An 18,070-nucleotide genomic window follows, 5' to 3' on the forward strand; every position below is an offset into this window, starting at 1 on the left:
ACAGCTGGCTCTGGCAGCTACCTGACCTCCAGGTAGTGATGCAAAACAGACTATCTAGGCATTCGGGAGGTTCAGTTCTTACCCCAAATGCTTGATTTAGCATGCAGCCTCCTTGCATTTGCTAAGTATAGCTCTGGCTAGTTCACATTCGTTGCTCTCCCGCTTTAAGATTCTCCATTATCCACTAAATTGCACGATTAGGTTAAGAGATCACATGAGCAGGATTTTATGTAGAATCGCACACCTTTACAAAAGGTGTTTTTTGAGGAAAATGATAGTCCCTGAACAAACAGGCTTCCACCCAACATCAGGGACTTGGACACACCGTCACATGGACTTGCAGCCTCACTAAACCCCCGGTCAGAGATCCCTCTCCCCCGTTAAATGCACCTCTGTTACACAGACTTTCCATCCTCCCTCTCCACAAGGAAAAATCTCACCTTTGCCATCCTGCCAGCCTGTTGCAGCTTCCTTGTCAATCCCAACTCTCTCCTTCCCTATTGCCTGACCCATCCCACTGCCCCAGGGGTGCAGAAAACTATTCATAGCACCATTTTTCATTTACAACAGAGCCCCAGGATTTCTTGGCATCCCAAACACCAGCACTTTAAGATGGCAACTCGGAGGAGAAATGAATGTTGCTCTGGTCTGCGAGCATCGTGGTCAGAGGTTTTCACGTTGAGCAAAGCTTCTACATCCTCCACTTCCTTTTTCCTGAGTTATCTTAAAGATCCCCTGGATCAGCTCTAAGCCAGCCACATTTATTACCTGCCCTCTGCACTGCAAAACACAAACAAGATCACGCTCTTTCTCAGGCTTGGTTAAATAGCTCGTTGTCTTGTGTAATGGAGAAATGGTTAATTGTAACAGCTTCTCAGGCCGAGTGACTCAAGATACAGTCAGCACAAGGAGACAAACCGGTGAACTCTGTCCCATGAGAAAGAGGAGCAGACCAATGCCAGCCTTCGCACTCTTGGCCCTACCAGCTCCACAGCCTGTATCTTCTGCTAGATGACAAACACCAAATCTGCCCAGCAAACCCAGCACCTGGTCACACCATAAACCATCACAAAGGAGCCCCTGAAACAAGCAGGAAGAACTCTCCCCACGCATACTTTAAAATTATAGCAATACAGAAACGTGGTGGCTTAACACAACAGCAGCTTACTTAACATTCATCTGGAGCTTGCTCCAGAATGGATGCTGAGATCCCCTCTAAACGCACAAAGCATCAGCATTTATGTTATGCAAGGGCTTATATTTAGAGAGAAGTAAACATTTACACCAAGGAGAAAAAGATTAAAACACTGTTGTCATAACAAACAAGAAAATAAACCTTCTATTCTCAAGCAGTCTTGAGAACAGGAATATCAAGACATAGAGCTGAAGTCTCAGATGGAGACAACCCAAATTGCAGCTCCCCACGGTATGGCTACAGTCTCCAGTCATTGCACAGCAGGAAGCTAGAGAAAAGAAAAATTTAGTGTGCACCAGGCCACAAGCAATGTCCCTGCCCTCCTTCCATCCTTGCACCTTCCAGGCAGAAACTGCCCAGCCTGCAGGAGCATTTCGCACCACCTTATCCACTGCGCTCAACTTCTCTAGGAGATCCTGAGCAGGGCTTCGTGGTGCCCTCGCCACCGGTAAAGAAACCTGCACAACGCAGTTGGGCCCTCCTTTAACCTGGCATAGCCAGAGCCTTTGGGCCACTGGCCTTTGAAGTGAGATTCTTATGCTTCACACATGCCCAGAAGGGAAAAGGAGGACAGAAATAGCAGCCCAGCCCGGTGTGTTTAACCAGGCCTCAGTCTGCCCACAGTCTAGTCGCAGGTACCAGATCTATTTGTGAACACGTAACGGCTGCAGCCATTTGATATATTTAGAGCATGTCCTATTTGAAGCATGTGTGTGTGTGCACAGAGGAAGAGGGTGGACAACAAATATTTTGTTAAGGATGTTTTGGGGGGATAAGTTAAAAGACATACCTAGCGTGCATTTATTAAAGAAATATACCAAAAGTAGGAGCCAGCTACTGTGGCCTTAAAATTGCTGGTCAGCCCAGCAAGGCAGTCACAGGTGGGCTTGTGCTGTGTTTGGACAACGCAAAGTGGCTACACATACCGTTTGAAAAGCAGGGTCTGCATTCCCCGCTCACGGTCTTGTGGACACACATTAAATCATTCTGATTTCAGAGCTGCTGGCATCCGGCAAAGACTTAGGGAAACATTCAAGACTGTGCACACATTTACACTGCCGGCCTTGGCACCACATAAAGGAACCTTAAGGCAGGTCCACGCTACCTACCCAGCCACCTTCAGACGCTTGTGAACTGCAAGAAACAAGCAGCAGCCGCACTGTATTTCGGCATAGATTTTAACCTGCTCCTTGTACCTTTTGCTGCGACGTTATCAGTGGAAGGAGGACTGCAGTTCAGGACAGAGTCAAGATGAGCAGTTTCTGTTCCCAGCTCTTTTCGGCTGTTTAGCTATGTTTCAGGTGAGTTGCTTAGCTCCTGGCCCTTCACCTTGGTGGCTTCCCTGCCTCATCTGCAAAACAGCTGTAGTGTTTACTTGGGGCAAAGGCACAGCACAAGATCCCATGGGTATCTATAACATGCTCAAGGGTTTTTGGCTAAAGGAGCAGATTCTACTTGTTGTTTTACAAAGCTTGAATTATTGCAATTCAGCATTTATATTTTTAGGACTTATTGCCTGTCCCTCTCAAAGTCCACGGGAGGGTCAGCAAGCAAAGAGCTTCCATGTTCCCGGATACGCTCTGAGCCCTTAAAACCAACGTGACGGAATTTTTTCTTTCACCTTCACTGACCTTCACATGCCTAAGACACTACTCACAGCGCTTGCCACACTGTACGCGTGGCAGAGTTACTACAACAAACAACACGGGTAACATGCTCTACAGTCATGGCTGGACCCAAGTAATACATCAAGCTGCTAACGTGGATAACGTTACACAAAACTGGGAGCTTTTACTCCAAGCTATGCTTTAGCCAAAAAAGAAGAAACGCAAGCTAAATCAAACCCAGAGAAGACACAGTGAGTTGAACACTAGTGTTAGTCTAACAGTGAACTTGGCCGCATCGCACTGGGTGCGCAGATGCCTCAGTGAAGGATCACAGCACGTGGATTCAACATCAGCTTCCTTGTGTCCCTGACCATCCACATGGCTCTGGGCAGCCTTTACCTTTCCATGCAGTTATTCAGCTAAGACATGCTCAGCCACATGCTTGCAGCGCCTCCTTGTATGGCTCCTGCTTTTTAACCCTTTCGGGGTGGGTGCCTTACTCTCATAGAGCCAGAGTCCCCAGCAGGAAAAGTACCTGCCTTTCCCCTCTTAATGCTCCCAGAGGCGAACAGGTATCAGCAGACGAGGCCAAGCCGCCAGCTCTGTTCTTTCCATTAATGAGACTGTCTGCATATTTAGTCTACACACTTAAAAGGGTGGGGTGGGGGGGGGAAGACCTCTAAAATGCCTCCATGTCATCACACCCTGCATACAAACCGAGCAAACACTGCTTTCCCAGCTTAGGAAAGGTGAGCAACCTTTGGTGTTTACACAGCCCCCGAGCAAAGGGGGTATCGGGCTAACCCTGCCCGGCCAGCAGCCCGTGAAAGGGCCGTCCTGCCATGCGCATTCATCTCCCTCCAAGAAATAATCCTTTGAACAAGGCCCAAGGCGAAAAGCTGCAGTGGCTGCAGAAAATATCAAGCAAAAATGATGGGAGTTTCTTTGCCCTTTAGGAGGAGACTGATGGATTTCAGAGCTGCCCTAACCTCAGTCCTGTTAGGAGAGTTAACCTCTTCCTGCCTGGCTGTCTTCTATCTTCTTATCACAGTTATTCCATCACTCGCCCTGGGCCGTAACGTTTCACGCTGGCCTTCAACTGGCAACTTCTTTCACAGAAGCAAGGGTAAGGCACTGCCCCTTCCCATCAGCAGGGAACGGAAAGGCGTGGGGACAGGAAGAGATATGACGTAACCCTCAAACTATGAGCTGTGACGGGAAAAGATCTGTCTGAGCATATATATAAGCCAAGTGGTTTATGGTGATGGAAAATTTCATCCTATACTACTTATCTACAGCATTTCCAAACTGGGAAATAGAGGTATGCACATTGTCCAATAAAAATAAACTCTGCTTGAGGGATATCATGTTGCTTTTAAAAGAGTGTGAACTCTTTGCCTGTCAGAGTTTAGGAAGCAAGGCCAGATCTGAGGGAATGTCAATTTGCACAGCCCCTCCGAGCTGGAGCCCTGTTGAAATGAAGTCAGATGTTTTCTTATACCTGCTGGCTTTCAGCATTAAATCTTAGCAGCACTTGGCAGGCCCAGAGAACTCAGCACTAGAAGGTCTTTAAGACACTTTCTAAATGATGAATTTAAGATGGTCTATCTGTCCTCGGCAGTAGGAAGATAGAGAGCTCTCTATTAGGGAGAAATCTAAGTGCAACGGCACACGTTTGGTAGTGCATTAACCAGGCGGCACAAAGCACATATTTCCCCTAAATGCCTGCAACAGGAAGGCAGAACAAGTCTGCTACCCCTACCCCACTGCCGTTTACACCCTGACACATTAACGTGCACTGAAGTCGGCACTTGCTCCTGGTAGTCTGCTGGCTGTAAAAACAATCAGATCCATTTGGGAAACATTACAGTTGTTACTAATTACTGTGGGAACGTGGCATTAAAAAGTGCAATTTGGTATATAAGCTTTGTGCATCATTTTAAACCAGCTCTATTTTGAGTAAACCCTGGTTTTAAAAGCAGTGTAAGGGTAAACTGAAATATCGCCCACTGGAAATCTCAGTGGGAGATTTGTACTGGTTTAGCTTCATCAGCTTAATAGCTGAAGCCAGTGGAACTGGTGGAGAAACCCAACCACAGCACTGCTATTCAGTAAAAAATTCCAGGCCACTCAATCCTTGATCTCATTCCAATTAGAAAACATCAGTTGGACAAGCCGTGGGCTACCCAGAAGCTTACAAATCTATGATGTTTCCTCTGGTGAATGCAAAGTATGACATCCAGAATTCCCAGGCATGTCAGAGAGGGCGAAGACTTTCAACTCGCTTTCACACAAGCCTTTTGACCCCCCTGTTTTGATGACCCTGTGAGTAACCCTTCTCATCATCTTTGACTCGAACTATGTCACACCAGCTGCTAATGAGATAAGGCAGGATTAGGAAGAAGAGGAAAGCTGAACGGAGGGGGAAGGTTTAAACATTTGACAGCTAGCTGTGACTGAAAAATACTCCACAAGGGCATTTTAAAAATTTACAGCACATCACCTTTAGCCTTAATCCTGCTGCAATAAAACCAGTAGAAAAAAAGAACCTTTCAGCTCCCGTTGACCTTCAAGGAATAGAAAAAAAATCAGTCGGGCTTTGCAAAGTAGAAGCAACAGTATGGTTCCGTCCAAGTCGTTTAGAAGCCTCAAGCAGCAGTGTGGCAAGGTGAAGGGCACAGATGCTGCTCAGGATTCTCAAACTTGCCCTGCTGATGGACATCAAGCTACAGAAACTGTGCTGAAAATAAACGCATTTAGTTAGAGACCTCTCAATTCACAAAGGACAGAAATTACTCCCCCTTAGTCAAGCCTCTAAAAGCCCAGACAAGCAATAATCAGATTCATCTCAGAGGCTACGTCTTGCTAGGAGACAGGTAACGACATTGCACTGACGTGAGGGAAAACCATTCTGCCTGAGAAGTTCTGTATCTGGGTGCAAATACCAGCAATTTCCATTCCGCAGAAAGCCAGCTAGCACTCTCTTTGCTCTGTTCACCCTTCTCTGCTGTGGTACTAACACTGTGTCTGCTCACAATGAAACCCCAGTGCCACGTTAACACTAAACCCATGGGCACATAGAGCTGGGAGTGGTGATGGCCCAGAAAACCCATGGGCCCAGAAAATACAACACTATTTCCTGCCAACTCTTACAGGCGAGCCAGGCTGGCGACTCTCAGCTTACTGTAGGTACTTAAAAACAAAGCTATTCTTCGTTTTTTGTTGCATCAGTTCAATGTCCATTAGTCACCAGTGCCCCTTGGCAATTGCTGGGAATGCTGCTGCTTGTAATGTCGTGTGGATGCTTTCATCCATACCCAGCTCCCAAGAGCTGCCAGGACATGGGGAATATAGCTTATCCCACATCTATTTCTCCTGAGAGATCCTGTTGGTGACTCATGCTTCTACCATGTGAACTGTTTCGATCTCATGACTCATTTTACTTTTCATACATGAAGCCTAAACACCCACACAGCATCAGCACAAGCTAGTCCTCAATTACCCAATGTGTTCAACTCGTTAGTCAAACTCCAGTGCTTAGCTAACGGAAAAGCAGAGCCCTCTGAAGTTTTTATGATTAACATCTGAAGCATCTCAGAGTAATGTGTCCTCTGTCTAGACTAAAGCATCTTTTCTTCCAGTCCTCTGCTCTGAAGATTCACTGTGGCTGTGGGGAAGTCAGCATCTGCCAAAGCCATCGCTGATGTTCCATGATCTCGCCTCCTTCCCCACGCAACAACAGGGCCATTGACCCAGGCAGTTTGGGATCCCTCTGCAAGGTCTCCCCCTTCCCTCCTTGGCCAAGTGAAGCAAGGTCAGGGCAAGCAAGGCTTCTGCCCTCATATCCTACACATCTGTACCCTTGCACGGGAGCCTTCCTCGAGAGCGCCAAACGCTGCCTGCTCGCACATACAGTGTTCTTCCTAACACCTCAGCAGGGCAATGAAGAAAATGCAGAGAGATCCTTTATAAGCTGGTGGCTATGGGGTAGCTATTTGAATAATTCTGCTTTCAAGATCCATTGTATCAGGTCGTGAACAAAGCCAGCATTCAGCCATGGAAACCACACTGTGGTATGTGATACATCCTGGATTCCCTTTCTGCTTAAAATAAGATTTGTCTGTGGTAAGTGGATAGGATCTTCTGGTAAATTTTAACCAAGGGCAACCACTGAATTTGCACAGTGAAACACCATAGCATCCGAAACAAGGGACATTTTAGCTGAGTCACCACGAAGACTTTCCACCCTGAAAGCTGAAGGAGCAAACACATTTTTTCCTTTGAAGACTTCAAGCCCAACTTCTTTCCATCCAGCATTCCCCCCAGATCTCGACTTTGCAGCAATCTAACAAGTCTAGTCGGAAAGTGATTCAAGCATCTTGCTGCTGTCATTTCCCCAGGAGTCTAAACCTCAGTCTAGCAGTCTAAGCTCACAATGCAGAACCTTTCCCCCAGCGCCCAGCCTACATTTTCCTTTGCTCAGTTTCATTTATTCATTTCTAGTGCTAATCCCCCATTCCCTTGGATATTTCCACACAGGTATCACAGCCATTTCATCACCACTTAGCTAAACTGTGCGAAAATCTCTTTATATCTTTCCTTGTAAATCTATCTGTTTCAGCCCGTGGTTGTAAACCCAATTTACCTCCAAATCCAACCCTAGCTGCCGGCCCACTGTTAGGCCAGAGCTTTTCAAATTGCCCCCCGCACCCAAGGGGAAGCATCAGGGGAAAGAGAACGCAGTAATTCAGTACTATAAACCAACAAAGTCACCTAGGTCCAAGGTCTATGTATCCTGACTCTCCAAGTTCATTCTTCAAAATACTAAACCAGTTTTCAATTCTGCTAATTTGTTGTGAAAAAGGAAAGTGATGTATTTTCTCCTTACTTATTCCCATGCTGTAAAAAAATCCCGTTACATTTTTACTGGATAAATAATGCTGCGAACAGCTGAAATTCAGATCTGAAAGTTGCACCTTTAGCCAGCATCTAAAGGTGTTGTCAGGAGTTTGTTTTAACCACAGCATGCAGCTGAGATAACCTCTGATGTACAGTGGCAGACTTCCCCGTCTTCAGTAGGCTCTGGCTCAGCAGCTTGTGATTTTAACTACATTTACCTCTATTTGATTAAGCAGTGAGTTGTCAAACTTGAAGCCAGGGATTCTCTTTTCACTGCAGACCACTCCCACATCTTCAGTGTGCTTGCAGTCGGTCACTCCCCAGCCGTTGGAAGTGCAGGCTGCCAGCGTGGTCTCCTTGCCATTACAGTGGACATTGTCCATCCAAATTCTCCCTGAAGGGGAAAGAAAGCAAAACTGAGATTCACAGAGATGGTAGATCTCGATTACGCTGATAACTGGTAGAAAAGCAAGCGATGGTGCTGTCCTAATTAATTGTCCTCCTTTGCATCTCTGTAGAACAACATGTCCTTTGGATATAAAGAACTGCCTGACCTTCAGATCCATTACTCTAAGAAAAATCAGAGCTGTTTCCCTTGGCTGCCCCAGCTTCGTACTAGCAGCTCTAACATGTTTGGTTGATTAATCACCAGATGATGGATCTGCCAGCCCTCTCTGGGCTCCCCGAACAGCAGGGCAGGAAGAACTCCTGCGAACCCTGGCTCTATCATTTGAGGAGGGCATGATTCCCCACGGCATGGGCTCTCTGCATCAGGATTTATCCAGCACTATCCTGGAGTGCAGAGAACACTCCCATTAAATCACGTGGCAATATGTTTCTGGTTTATTTTCAAATGTCACAACCTCTCTCTCTCTTGGAAATCTCCTCCTCTACTCCAAGAGCCAAAATCCACAGTTTGGGACAACATTCAAGGTTTCACATTTCAGTCGAGTCAATGTTAAGGCCTGTTTGCTCTTTTACGGGCAGGTTTATAGGTGTGAGCACTAATGAGTGGTGCTAAGTAACAGAAAGGCAGCACATTTATCCCTGCTGTAGTGGAATTAATCAGTCCATGGGTTACATCAACAGTGTGCCAGTCTTTAACCTTTGAAGAAAAATTCCGAGTAGGCCAACATTTAACTAACAGCATATCAAGAAAGACAATTAAATGCATCTATTGAGGTCAGAAAGCTACATACTCTCACAGAGCTATTCTACCTCAAGCAATATGATTTTAATAATTCATTGCTACCTATAACAAACAAACATTCAACTTTCCAAGTCTTTATTCAACATATATTTGGGCACAAGATGTGATGAGGTGTAGTCTGATTGCCCACATGACCATCGCATACAATTTCAAAGACCAAGAAAGAAAGGACATGCTCAGTTTGGTGAGTGAAGAGCTCTTCCCCACCACAACCAGCCTGAGAGTGCCCCAAAGGATTACTATAAATGTAACCCTATACAGGACACGAAGCATGCATGCTCCTTTGGGATTTTATAGGCTAATCTGTATTGCACAATAGGATGCACATGTTCCTAGAGAGGCTAACAGGAAAAAAAAAATATATGATTTCTATAGCATTGTATAGGCGGTCCACTTGGAGCCTAAACAGTTCAGAGAAATAAAAGACAGGAGGAAGGAGCCATCAGAGGCCGTATTTGGCTCACTGCAAGGCCACGGAAGAATAGGGAAAGGAACAATCAACAAGTTATGTTTGTGGGTGCAGCTCCCCTCCTGCCTATCCGCACTCGCTGCGGAAGAGCCTGCTATGCTCATCCGCCACCGGCTGCTCCCAAACATCCCCTGCCAGAGTTTGCACAATGAGATCTGCCCCTTCGGCTCTGATCATTCCTTGGTTTGTTTCAGTCAAAACAAGCAAACACCTATTGTTTAAACTGTTTAACCTAATGGGACACCGACATAACGAGCTTCTGCTTTGCCACGCACCTATTTCTGTTACATTTGTAGGAAATATCACTACTTCCGAAATTTAATCGACAGATCAAGAATTATTGGGAGCTGAAGACAGCTAGTACAATGTTATTGCTCTGGAGTTTCCTTACCTTCTCCTTTTCCATACTTTGAGCTTGGTAGCCAGGACACAGCCTCCACGTAGCCCAGCTCCCTGCAAACCACATGAGCAGCATGGATGGAGAAGTCATCATCACACACTGTGCCCCACTCGCCGTTGTAAAACACCTCCACTCGGCCTTCATTGTGTTTTCTTTTCTGCCCTGCCAGCCGCAGCTGGATCTTGGGAATGTTTGCCGGCCTCTGAGGGGTCTGGTACACTTGTGGGGGTGGCTCAGGGTAACCGGGGAGGTAGGGCCAGTGTTCGTACTGGGCAAGGCCCAGCGGGCTCAGGGAGGTGAAGAAGAACAGCGTGATGAAACAGTGGTTATGGTTAAAACCCAGGAATCTTTCCATTTTCAGTGCTCACAGTTCTCAGAGCCAAATCCTCTGCTAGCAGCTGCCAATCAGTGCAGGTAGGTACTGTGTGGCTGTCCTGAAACGAAAGGAAAGTTTGAGTAAGGCTTGGTAATGACATGGACTTTATATATCTTGCTTCAGCAGAGGATAAAGCTATGGAAGAGACTACATCCAAAGCTGCCTGTAAAAAACAAAGTCAAGAAAATTATATTTTGCGGGGTGGAAGAACAAACTGAAAAAAAAAAAAATACCCACAAAAACCATTTGCAAGTTTGGGCCAACTTGCCAAACAGTTTTGGCTGGAAAGTATTTTTTCCAGGGCAAAATTCCACAAGTTGCAAGTGCTAGCAGTAGCATTTTCCTGCTCCTTTGAAAATCCAGTAGTTCAGTGCCTCTAGCAGGCTTTGACCAACCTAGGTTCAAATCCTACCAGGACAGGACTGAACTATGTTTCTCCCACACCCCCCTTGACAAGGGAGCCAAATTCATCATTTCAACAATGGAAAACCAGAAGGAAAATGAAATGTATTCTAACACGGTCAGAAGAGAGGTTTATATTGAAGTCTGTTTTCCCAGGATGATGATAGAGGGCTTGTTTCCGTTACCGCACGCCTGGTTGCGTCTGTACAGAATGGATGTACGTTACCGTACGCAGACACACTGGCAGAAGTAGTTTTGTCTAACCTTGTCTGGCGAATGCTAACTGCTCTTCAGCCTTCAGTTGCTAAGTCCAGACAGAGACTCACCAGTCGCACAACTGCTACATCCTTCTATAACCTAGTCAGTTAAGGTATGAACTGGAAACTTTCTGGCTCATTAAAGGAACTTCATCCAAATGTTGTATAGAGTTCAGTGTTTGATCATTCTCACTCGCATACTCCCCACCTTCATTCAGGCACCCAGCACGTGGAGCGGTCAAGTCGCACATGGCAGGGTTAACGGTTGAATAGTTTCCAAGTGAAGCAATGCCAGAGCACAGTGGGGAAAAAGCTCCCCAGCTCTTTAAAGCTCCATTATTTCCTGGCAACCACCAAAGGGGAGGTGGGGGGAGAGAATTGGCTCTGAAAACAGATGTCTAGAAGCAAAAATCTTCCAGTATTTTTGCTAGGTCTTAGCCATCCCAAAAAAGTGACGAGAAGATGACATACGCATGTGAAGGCACAGCGAAATGCATTAAGCAGCTTTTCAAGGTAGAGAGGAGATGCATCACAAACCCCAGGCAATTAGTCTGAAGTTCAGGAGACATCAGGTCAAAGCTCAGCTCTGATGCTGACGCGCTGTGCAACCTCAGGTAAATCACTTCCACTGCTGTGCCTCAATTTCACCTGGGTTAAACAGGGCTGACGAGAGTGAACTTCCTCCTAAAGTGCTTTGAGACCTGTGGATGGAAAGGCATCTGCCTAAGAGCCACATGTATGAAGTAGAACCACGTGGGTTAAAAGTCTATCATTGCATATCAGGGAAGGGAACAGGAAAAGTAAGGTGGGACTCAATGAGAGATCTAACTACACCAAGGGGTAGGAAAGAGGGAAAAATATGGGCAGAAAATTCTTGAGAGTCTTGTTTTTGAGTAAAAACTTGGTTTCAAAGAGCCAGGAGGAGCCAGGGACTCTCACAGCAGTTTCACCAGATTGAGATTTGTAAGTTTTCATAAGGCACTCTAAGAAATACTAGCATGGAAACAGAAGTATTTTTAGAAATTTTGCAGGTCAGAGTTGGAGGGGAAGAGAGGAAGGAAGTACAATTGCTTTCACTAGGCTGCTCGCCTCCAGCAGCAAAGGGGATTTCCCAAAGAAAACGCAGTTGACAGGGCAGGATACATGTGTTTTATAAAAATTAAAGGCTCCTGAGTAAAGACATATTCATACTAGTCAGACATGCCTGACTTCAACACCTACCAGCATGGATTTCACAAGAAACCACTTACAATGTTTTTCACAGAGACAAGATGTTTTTTTTGCCCATGTGTTTATCCTCTGGGCTGAGCGATTGCTGTGAATAGTATAAAAAAATAAAAAAATACAAGTACCCCCTGTAGTCAGGGAAGAACAATGTACATTAGTTGCAAGTCAAAAACACTGAAGGGGGAAAAAAGACGGAGTGCAGCCTCTCCCAAACAGAGGCAGGAGCAGCAGGCATTAAGACCACGACTCCTCTGTGCAGGGAGACAGAGGATAGAAACTTGAATCCAGCAGAGGACTACTGGACTTCAGAAAATCTGGTTTCCAGTTCTGATCTTCTTTAAACATCTGTTTTGACCTAATTCATTTTATTTAGTAGTTTGTCTCCTGCTACTGCACAAATTGGCTTTTGGATTTAATAAGCCTGAGCAAATATTAGTAAAAAACAAAGCTGGACTGAAACAATCTTTCTCCAAAAACTAAGATGAGGGGTAGCAGGGCCCTGTTTTAGCTAAAGACACACAATCTGGGTTTCTAAATAAGCCATTACAGCTTTCCCATGGCTGTCGCACGCATACAAGAATGCAGTGCCCCGTGTTTACATGTTGCTGGGACCTTCTGAAGGGTCTGGATGGTCTTGCTGTGCAGCAGGCAGCCCTGTGACGGACATTTCAGGAGGCAAAGCCAGATAACCTGCGGTGAGTAGCCTTAAAGTCAAGTCTCGAAAGACCTCTAGCTCCCAAGAGATGAGATGGCATGTCACCATAATTAACAGAACAGGACCAAATCCCCTCTAGGTTACAGTTTTGCTTATGATACTCCAGTAAGCTCAGTAATAAACTAAACAGGAGTACTTTGCAGAAGGAAAGGACCAACAAATAGCCTGTAACCAGCAGGTCAGCATGTTTCACTTATCCCTCTTTTACCACTGGTCACTGTTTGCCTTGGCACCTCTGCTCTCAGGTTAATAGGGGTCTTTCACAATCAGAGGCCAAGGAGGAGCTAAGAGCCGCGTAACTCCGCTCTCCAGGACTGCTTTCTATCCAGACCAAAGCTCTTGGGTCATTTTACTGCAGGGCTTCAGCCAAAAGACACAAGAATCTGGGGAAACCGTTCAGAGGCAGGATGTAATAGTTACCAGCTGAGCTCCCTGAAGTGTTAATTAATAAAGCAGACAGACCACTGCAAGATGCCAGAGCCTAAAAAATAATAAAAAAAATTGCCGGGTCAGGCAACCCAGGAGCCCCATACTCCCAACGGCAACCGCAGGCTGCTTTGCTTTTGCTCCCCAAAAGCTTAGAGACTTTGGGAGTCGTGCGAGAGCAGGAAAAACATCGTTTACCATAGAACTTAATGAAAACCGGGTGAGGGAGGATAAGATTCCCCGAGAGCCAATTGCTCAGCGGAGGGAAGTTGGACTAGCAAAAAAGTATTTTAACAAGCCTATATGAACCCTGAACCTTCGCCAAGGAGAAGGACTCGGGGCACACGGGTTTCACGCTTAGGTAATACAGCATCCTGCCTCATCTCTCTTTGTCAGGATCCTCCAAGGATCAGTTAAGGCTCCTACAGGGCCTCTGGAAAAGGGACTGGAAAAACATCTGCGGATCCCCATTCTAGCCCGATTCCACCTGCAGAAGTGAATCTCAAAGGAACCTCCAGAAGAGCAGAGCAGCAGCACTCCCATATGCTTCACGGGGCAACACCGCAGCGTGTACTAGCAACCACAGTCTGCTTTTCCTTCAGGTCACGTCACCATCCGCTCCGAAACAGTCACACATTCAACCATTAGGAGCCAAAGCTTTCACAGGGCCTGCAGTACCCCAGAAGTAAAGCCCTACACACCCAGAGGCCTTGTTTCTCAAGGTACTTAAGAGAAACTGTTCAGACTAATATTCACCATGTCAGGAGAAGCAGAAGCCAGTGGAATCTGAACACTGGTAGTTGGCATCCCAGAAAGTGTTGTACAACTTCCTTCACATCATAGCACCGAACAGCCACGCGAGTTCTGGACTTATTCTTTCCCAGCTCCTCCTGCAATCCCTCTTCTTAGCTACAAGACGCTAGTTGTACTGCACCTGAATCGAAGAAAATTGTCACTGCTCCGGAGCAGAAACACTGAGGACTCAGTGACAGATCCACTTCGGGGCATTTAAAGAAACAACCATGGACAGTCTGTATCAGATAGGAGCCAACTGCACACACAGACTTATGGTGGCATCATAAGCCACAACAACAACACTTATTAAGGAAAATATTTAGATAAACACACTCATCTGCTGCTATGCTTGAGATCTGGACATGTGTTTTCCCCAAGTCTCAAAGGGAACTGCACATGCTGAACTCCCTAAAAACAAACCTAGGCTTAGATTTGCAAGACATTTCATTTATGCTGGCTATTCCCTCTATTCTAGGGCTCATTCCTCCTCCTGTATCCTTTCTTTAATGGCCTCCAGACTTAATAATGACATAAGCCTAGAAGTGCATATTATGGTCTCTCCATTCAAGAGAATCCAAGACAGAACATTAAAAACTTATTCAATGAATTCAATGGAGAAGCCAGGAAAATACTGCAGGTCTTCTGGCTCTCTGTCCTGTGCTTCAGGCTATAAGATTACTCTCCATCTTTGCATTAACTTGTGATTTAGGGCATGTGCCTGCAAGCTGCTGACTCAGCCCTTTTCATGACTCCAGTCTTAAGTCTTGAAAGGAACAGATGGGCACACAGGCTCACAGGGAAACGCGCAACAATTCAATTTCAAAATAATATTGAGCTTTTATTTCTTCAGAGAATTCACTAGGTGAAACTAATAGGGCTTTCACCTCCCCATATCAAAAGCCTACTCCTACCAGCAAGGATCCCTTTTTTAATTTTACCAAATCATCCAAACAATAGATCAACTCAGACAAGACACAAAACACCAGCTTTCCTGCTCCCCTCCTTATCCGGACAACAAAAGGAAAGTCTGGAGCGGTTGATTTGAGTCCTTTGTGCCCATAGCTCCAGCAATGCTCTACTTGGCTTGCATGACACGGGGCATCCATCAGGAGGAAGAAACAATTAGCACTCGGAGCACTGTTGGCACGTCTGGGTCCCAGCCAGGAGCACCAACAGTTGTTATTCAGCCGCTTGAAACGGTATCACATGAGTTGTACGATCCGCACTTTCAACTCCACGCCCCGCTGCCCAAAGCGCATTCCTCAGGCACACTCGCACACCCCGCAGCGAGCGCAGGAACGCGGCAGCGGCGGCGGCAGCGCTTTCCCGCTACTGCGCGAGCGCTGCTCCAGCCAGCACAGCGACGCTTCCACGCTGGGCCGCTCTCCAGCGCTGCTAAAGCTAATGGGAACATTACCCTTCGCTTCAGCAAGGGCCAAGGCTCAGATATACATCCTGCTGCTGTTCAAGAGGCTCATCTCCGCCTCGGGCACCAGGGCTAACGCTTTCGTAGATAAGCCCCCATGACTATAATCCCAAGGCAGGCCGTGAATCAGAGTCTGCTCATCCACGCCAGCCCCTTCAGTAACATCGCTGAAGCTCCATTGGCTGCATATTATTGACAGACCCAAAAACACTAAGACACAAAGGTCACTGGTAGGGCCAGATATACCAACCAATGGCAAAGCCCCCAAATTTGCAGCAGAGCCCCATTAGCTAGAGGAGCAACTTGAGATCAGTACTTATCCCAGGGGTTAAGGAGCTCCGGAGAAGACCGTATGCTCCTCATGAAACTCCACATCCCACTGCATGGCAGGGAAGCATTGACTGGGGACACCAGAAAATCACCAGCACTGCTAACTCTCTTCCTAGAGATCCCCAAACATCGCTCAGAATGACGTAAGCATAACTGAGCCTGTCTTGGAGCAGAGCAGAATGGGCTAGATAGCAATAAAACCAGGGTACTATGTTCACTGACCATGGGATGGCCTCCTCAGGGAAGAGCTGACATTCTGCTACGCTAGAAGGGTCACGTGAGCCCCTTCTGGTGTCAGCACACAGCCGCTTTCAGGAGAGGGGAGGCAAAGGACAGGCAATACAAAGAGCGTGCTACAGGTGGAAGCTGAAAACATTCTGATGTGTCACAAATCCAGAGACTCTGCAAGCCTGAAGGAAAGCAATACAATCAGCTAGTCATCGCACAGAGGAACGTGCTTTTTTCTCCAAATTCCTCTTTATGGTTGAGATGAAAAGAACCAATGCATGTTAGCCAGTGCCACTGGGTTGTTTCTATTTGCTCAGCCCTTTCGCTCGGGCTTCCTGGAGGTCTCCGATTAGCACAGGACTTTTGTAAGCCACTTCAGACAGCTGTTGCTGATGAGGAACAAAAACCTGCTATCAGGAAGCTCAGAGCTACCTTAAGAAAGCAGATCTCAGATTACTACAAACTGTCCAAGGGCAACTGGTAGCAAATACAGTCGCTTACATCAGGGAAGCTAACAAGTGTAGTTTGCCTCTTCCGCTTTGCCGGGATGCTGCAGGGAAGGAGAGAACAAAGTCCCACTAAGCCCTCTGGGAGCAGAGGTAAAGCTTGTGCGATCTGAAGCTCTAGAGCTGCCACAGCTTCACTGGCCACTGCCCACCAGCTGAGCCTGAACTGACCACTGCGATATTCCTTGCCTATCTTCCCTGCAAACCAAAGCGTGTCCCCCTAGACTCCAGAGGGGGCACAGGGGCAGCGGGCAGAGCTCTGCTGTCAATTAGTAGCCAATTTAACACAGATTACCAGATTGCTGCAGACTGTGTGAACAGACACCGTCATCTCACGAGATCTCACTCAAGAGAGAAACGAGATTAATAATATCTTAAGAACCTTCTAGCCTCTCCTTCACATTCAAACATACATACATATATACATACGCACACGCACAATTTTTTTCCTCCTAGAAAGCTACTGACTTACTGAAATATGCACTACATGGAACAGAAAACAGTTTGGCGTGTTTGCCAGCTGAGATGGGGATAAATGTATTCTCCTACAATAGACATCTCTTTGAAGAGCCAACAAAAAGCATGCATGTAGCCCAGGAACACATATTGCTTGCCATTACTTGATAGAGAAATTATATTCAAGAAGAGAAACTCCAATGGCCAAAGATGCTAGATAGGAAAGTAGGAAAGAAAAGGCACTTTGCTTTTGTTTTTTTAAAAGACAGCTACAGGTCCACTACAGAAAAATCAGTGTTTACTGAAGTTACCTAACCAAAGCCCTTTGCACGATTATTTGATTAGATCTTTGAGATCCAACCTTTAGAAATATGCTGCTCTCCAAAGCTGCATGGACACAGCAATGGTTGCAGGCACAAACACCTTGGTCCATGGTCAGCATGTTTCAACTGAGAGGGGCCAGCTGAAGGTTTCTTACAGCTTCTAAATCCAGGCTGTGGTCTCTCCAAAGACCTGCTTCTTCAACTGAAGCAACTGATGTTTGCTTTCAGTTTTAGCCCTTTGAGGCATTGATTTACCTTAGAAAGATAAAACGTGCCTGTAGATCAGATGGACACATGCAGTATTTTCTCTGTATGTCGTAGTTCCAATTCAAATATGCTCCATTTTGGCAAGAGATCTTAATTTGTCTTATCTCCTCCCTTTGCCCGGTAATGAAGAACGAAGACAAATAGAGAGGTGAATCATGACAATTCTCAGGCTCCTGGCCAGCACCAGCTGGCTGTTGCACAGACCTTGTGCTGCACTCTTAATAGGAAACAGACCTTATTCCCAAATTTACTTCCAAGACAATTAAGCAGAAAAAAAAAAGATTTTTTGAACCTAGTAGTATTAAATTCTTTAATTTACAGCTAGTGGATGCAATTATGATGAACAAAAGCAGCAGTGGCAGCTGGAGCTACAAGATTCAATTCCTCTTTTCCTTAAGCATACGCAATCAGTTCATGAATAAAGACCCTACAGCAAGGTACCGCATTCAAATCCACAGCTGACACACACAGATTCACAGCACCAGAGCACACATGTGCACGTCCTGAGTTTGAAGAGCATTAGCAAACAGTAGATACCCTCTAAGAAAAAGCTCCC

At 46.1% G+C, this 18,070-nt stretch overlaps 1 protein-coding gene across 7 annotated transcripts in view; it reads right to left on the reverse strand.

Annotated features, from left to right (window-relative positions):
- The window catches only part of LOXL2 (lysyl oxidase like 2), a 62,389-nt gene that overhangs the window by 31,548 nt on the left and 12,771 nt on the right, over positions 1–18,070 (reverse strand). For 4 of the 7 annotated variants that reach the window (XM_026081857.1, XM_026081856.1, XM_026081855.1 and 1 more), the window contains 2 exons: positions 9,772–10,214; positions 7,920–8,095 (listed from right to left, as the gene is read on the reverse strand). In XM_026081857.1, the coding sequence (XP_025937642.1) occupies positions 7,920–8,095; positions 9,772–10,135 (540 nt within the window). In that variant the 5' untranslated portion in view covers positions 10,136–10,214. Of the gene's footprint in view, positions 1–7,919; positions 8,096–9,771; positions 10,215–10,822; positions 10,986–11,352; positions 11,517–18,070 lie in introns of those variants that run through there. The other 3 variants (XM_026081860.1, XM_026081854.1, XM_026081858.1) reach the window with 3 other exon arrangements.

The sequence above is a fragment of the Apteryx rowi genome, unplaced genomic scaffold (genome assembly GCF_003343035.1).
Source record: "Apteryx rowi isolate R43461 unplaced genomic scaffold, aptRow1 scaffold_56, whole genome shotgun sequence".
Classification (NCBI taxonomy): Eukaryota; Metazoa; Chordata; class Aves; order Apterygiformes; family Apterygidae; genus Apteryx; species Apteryx rowi.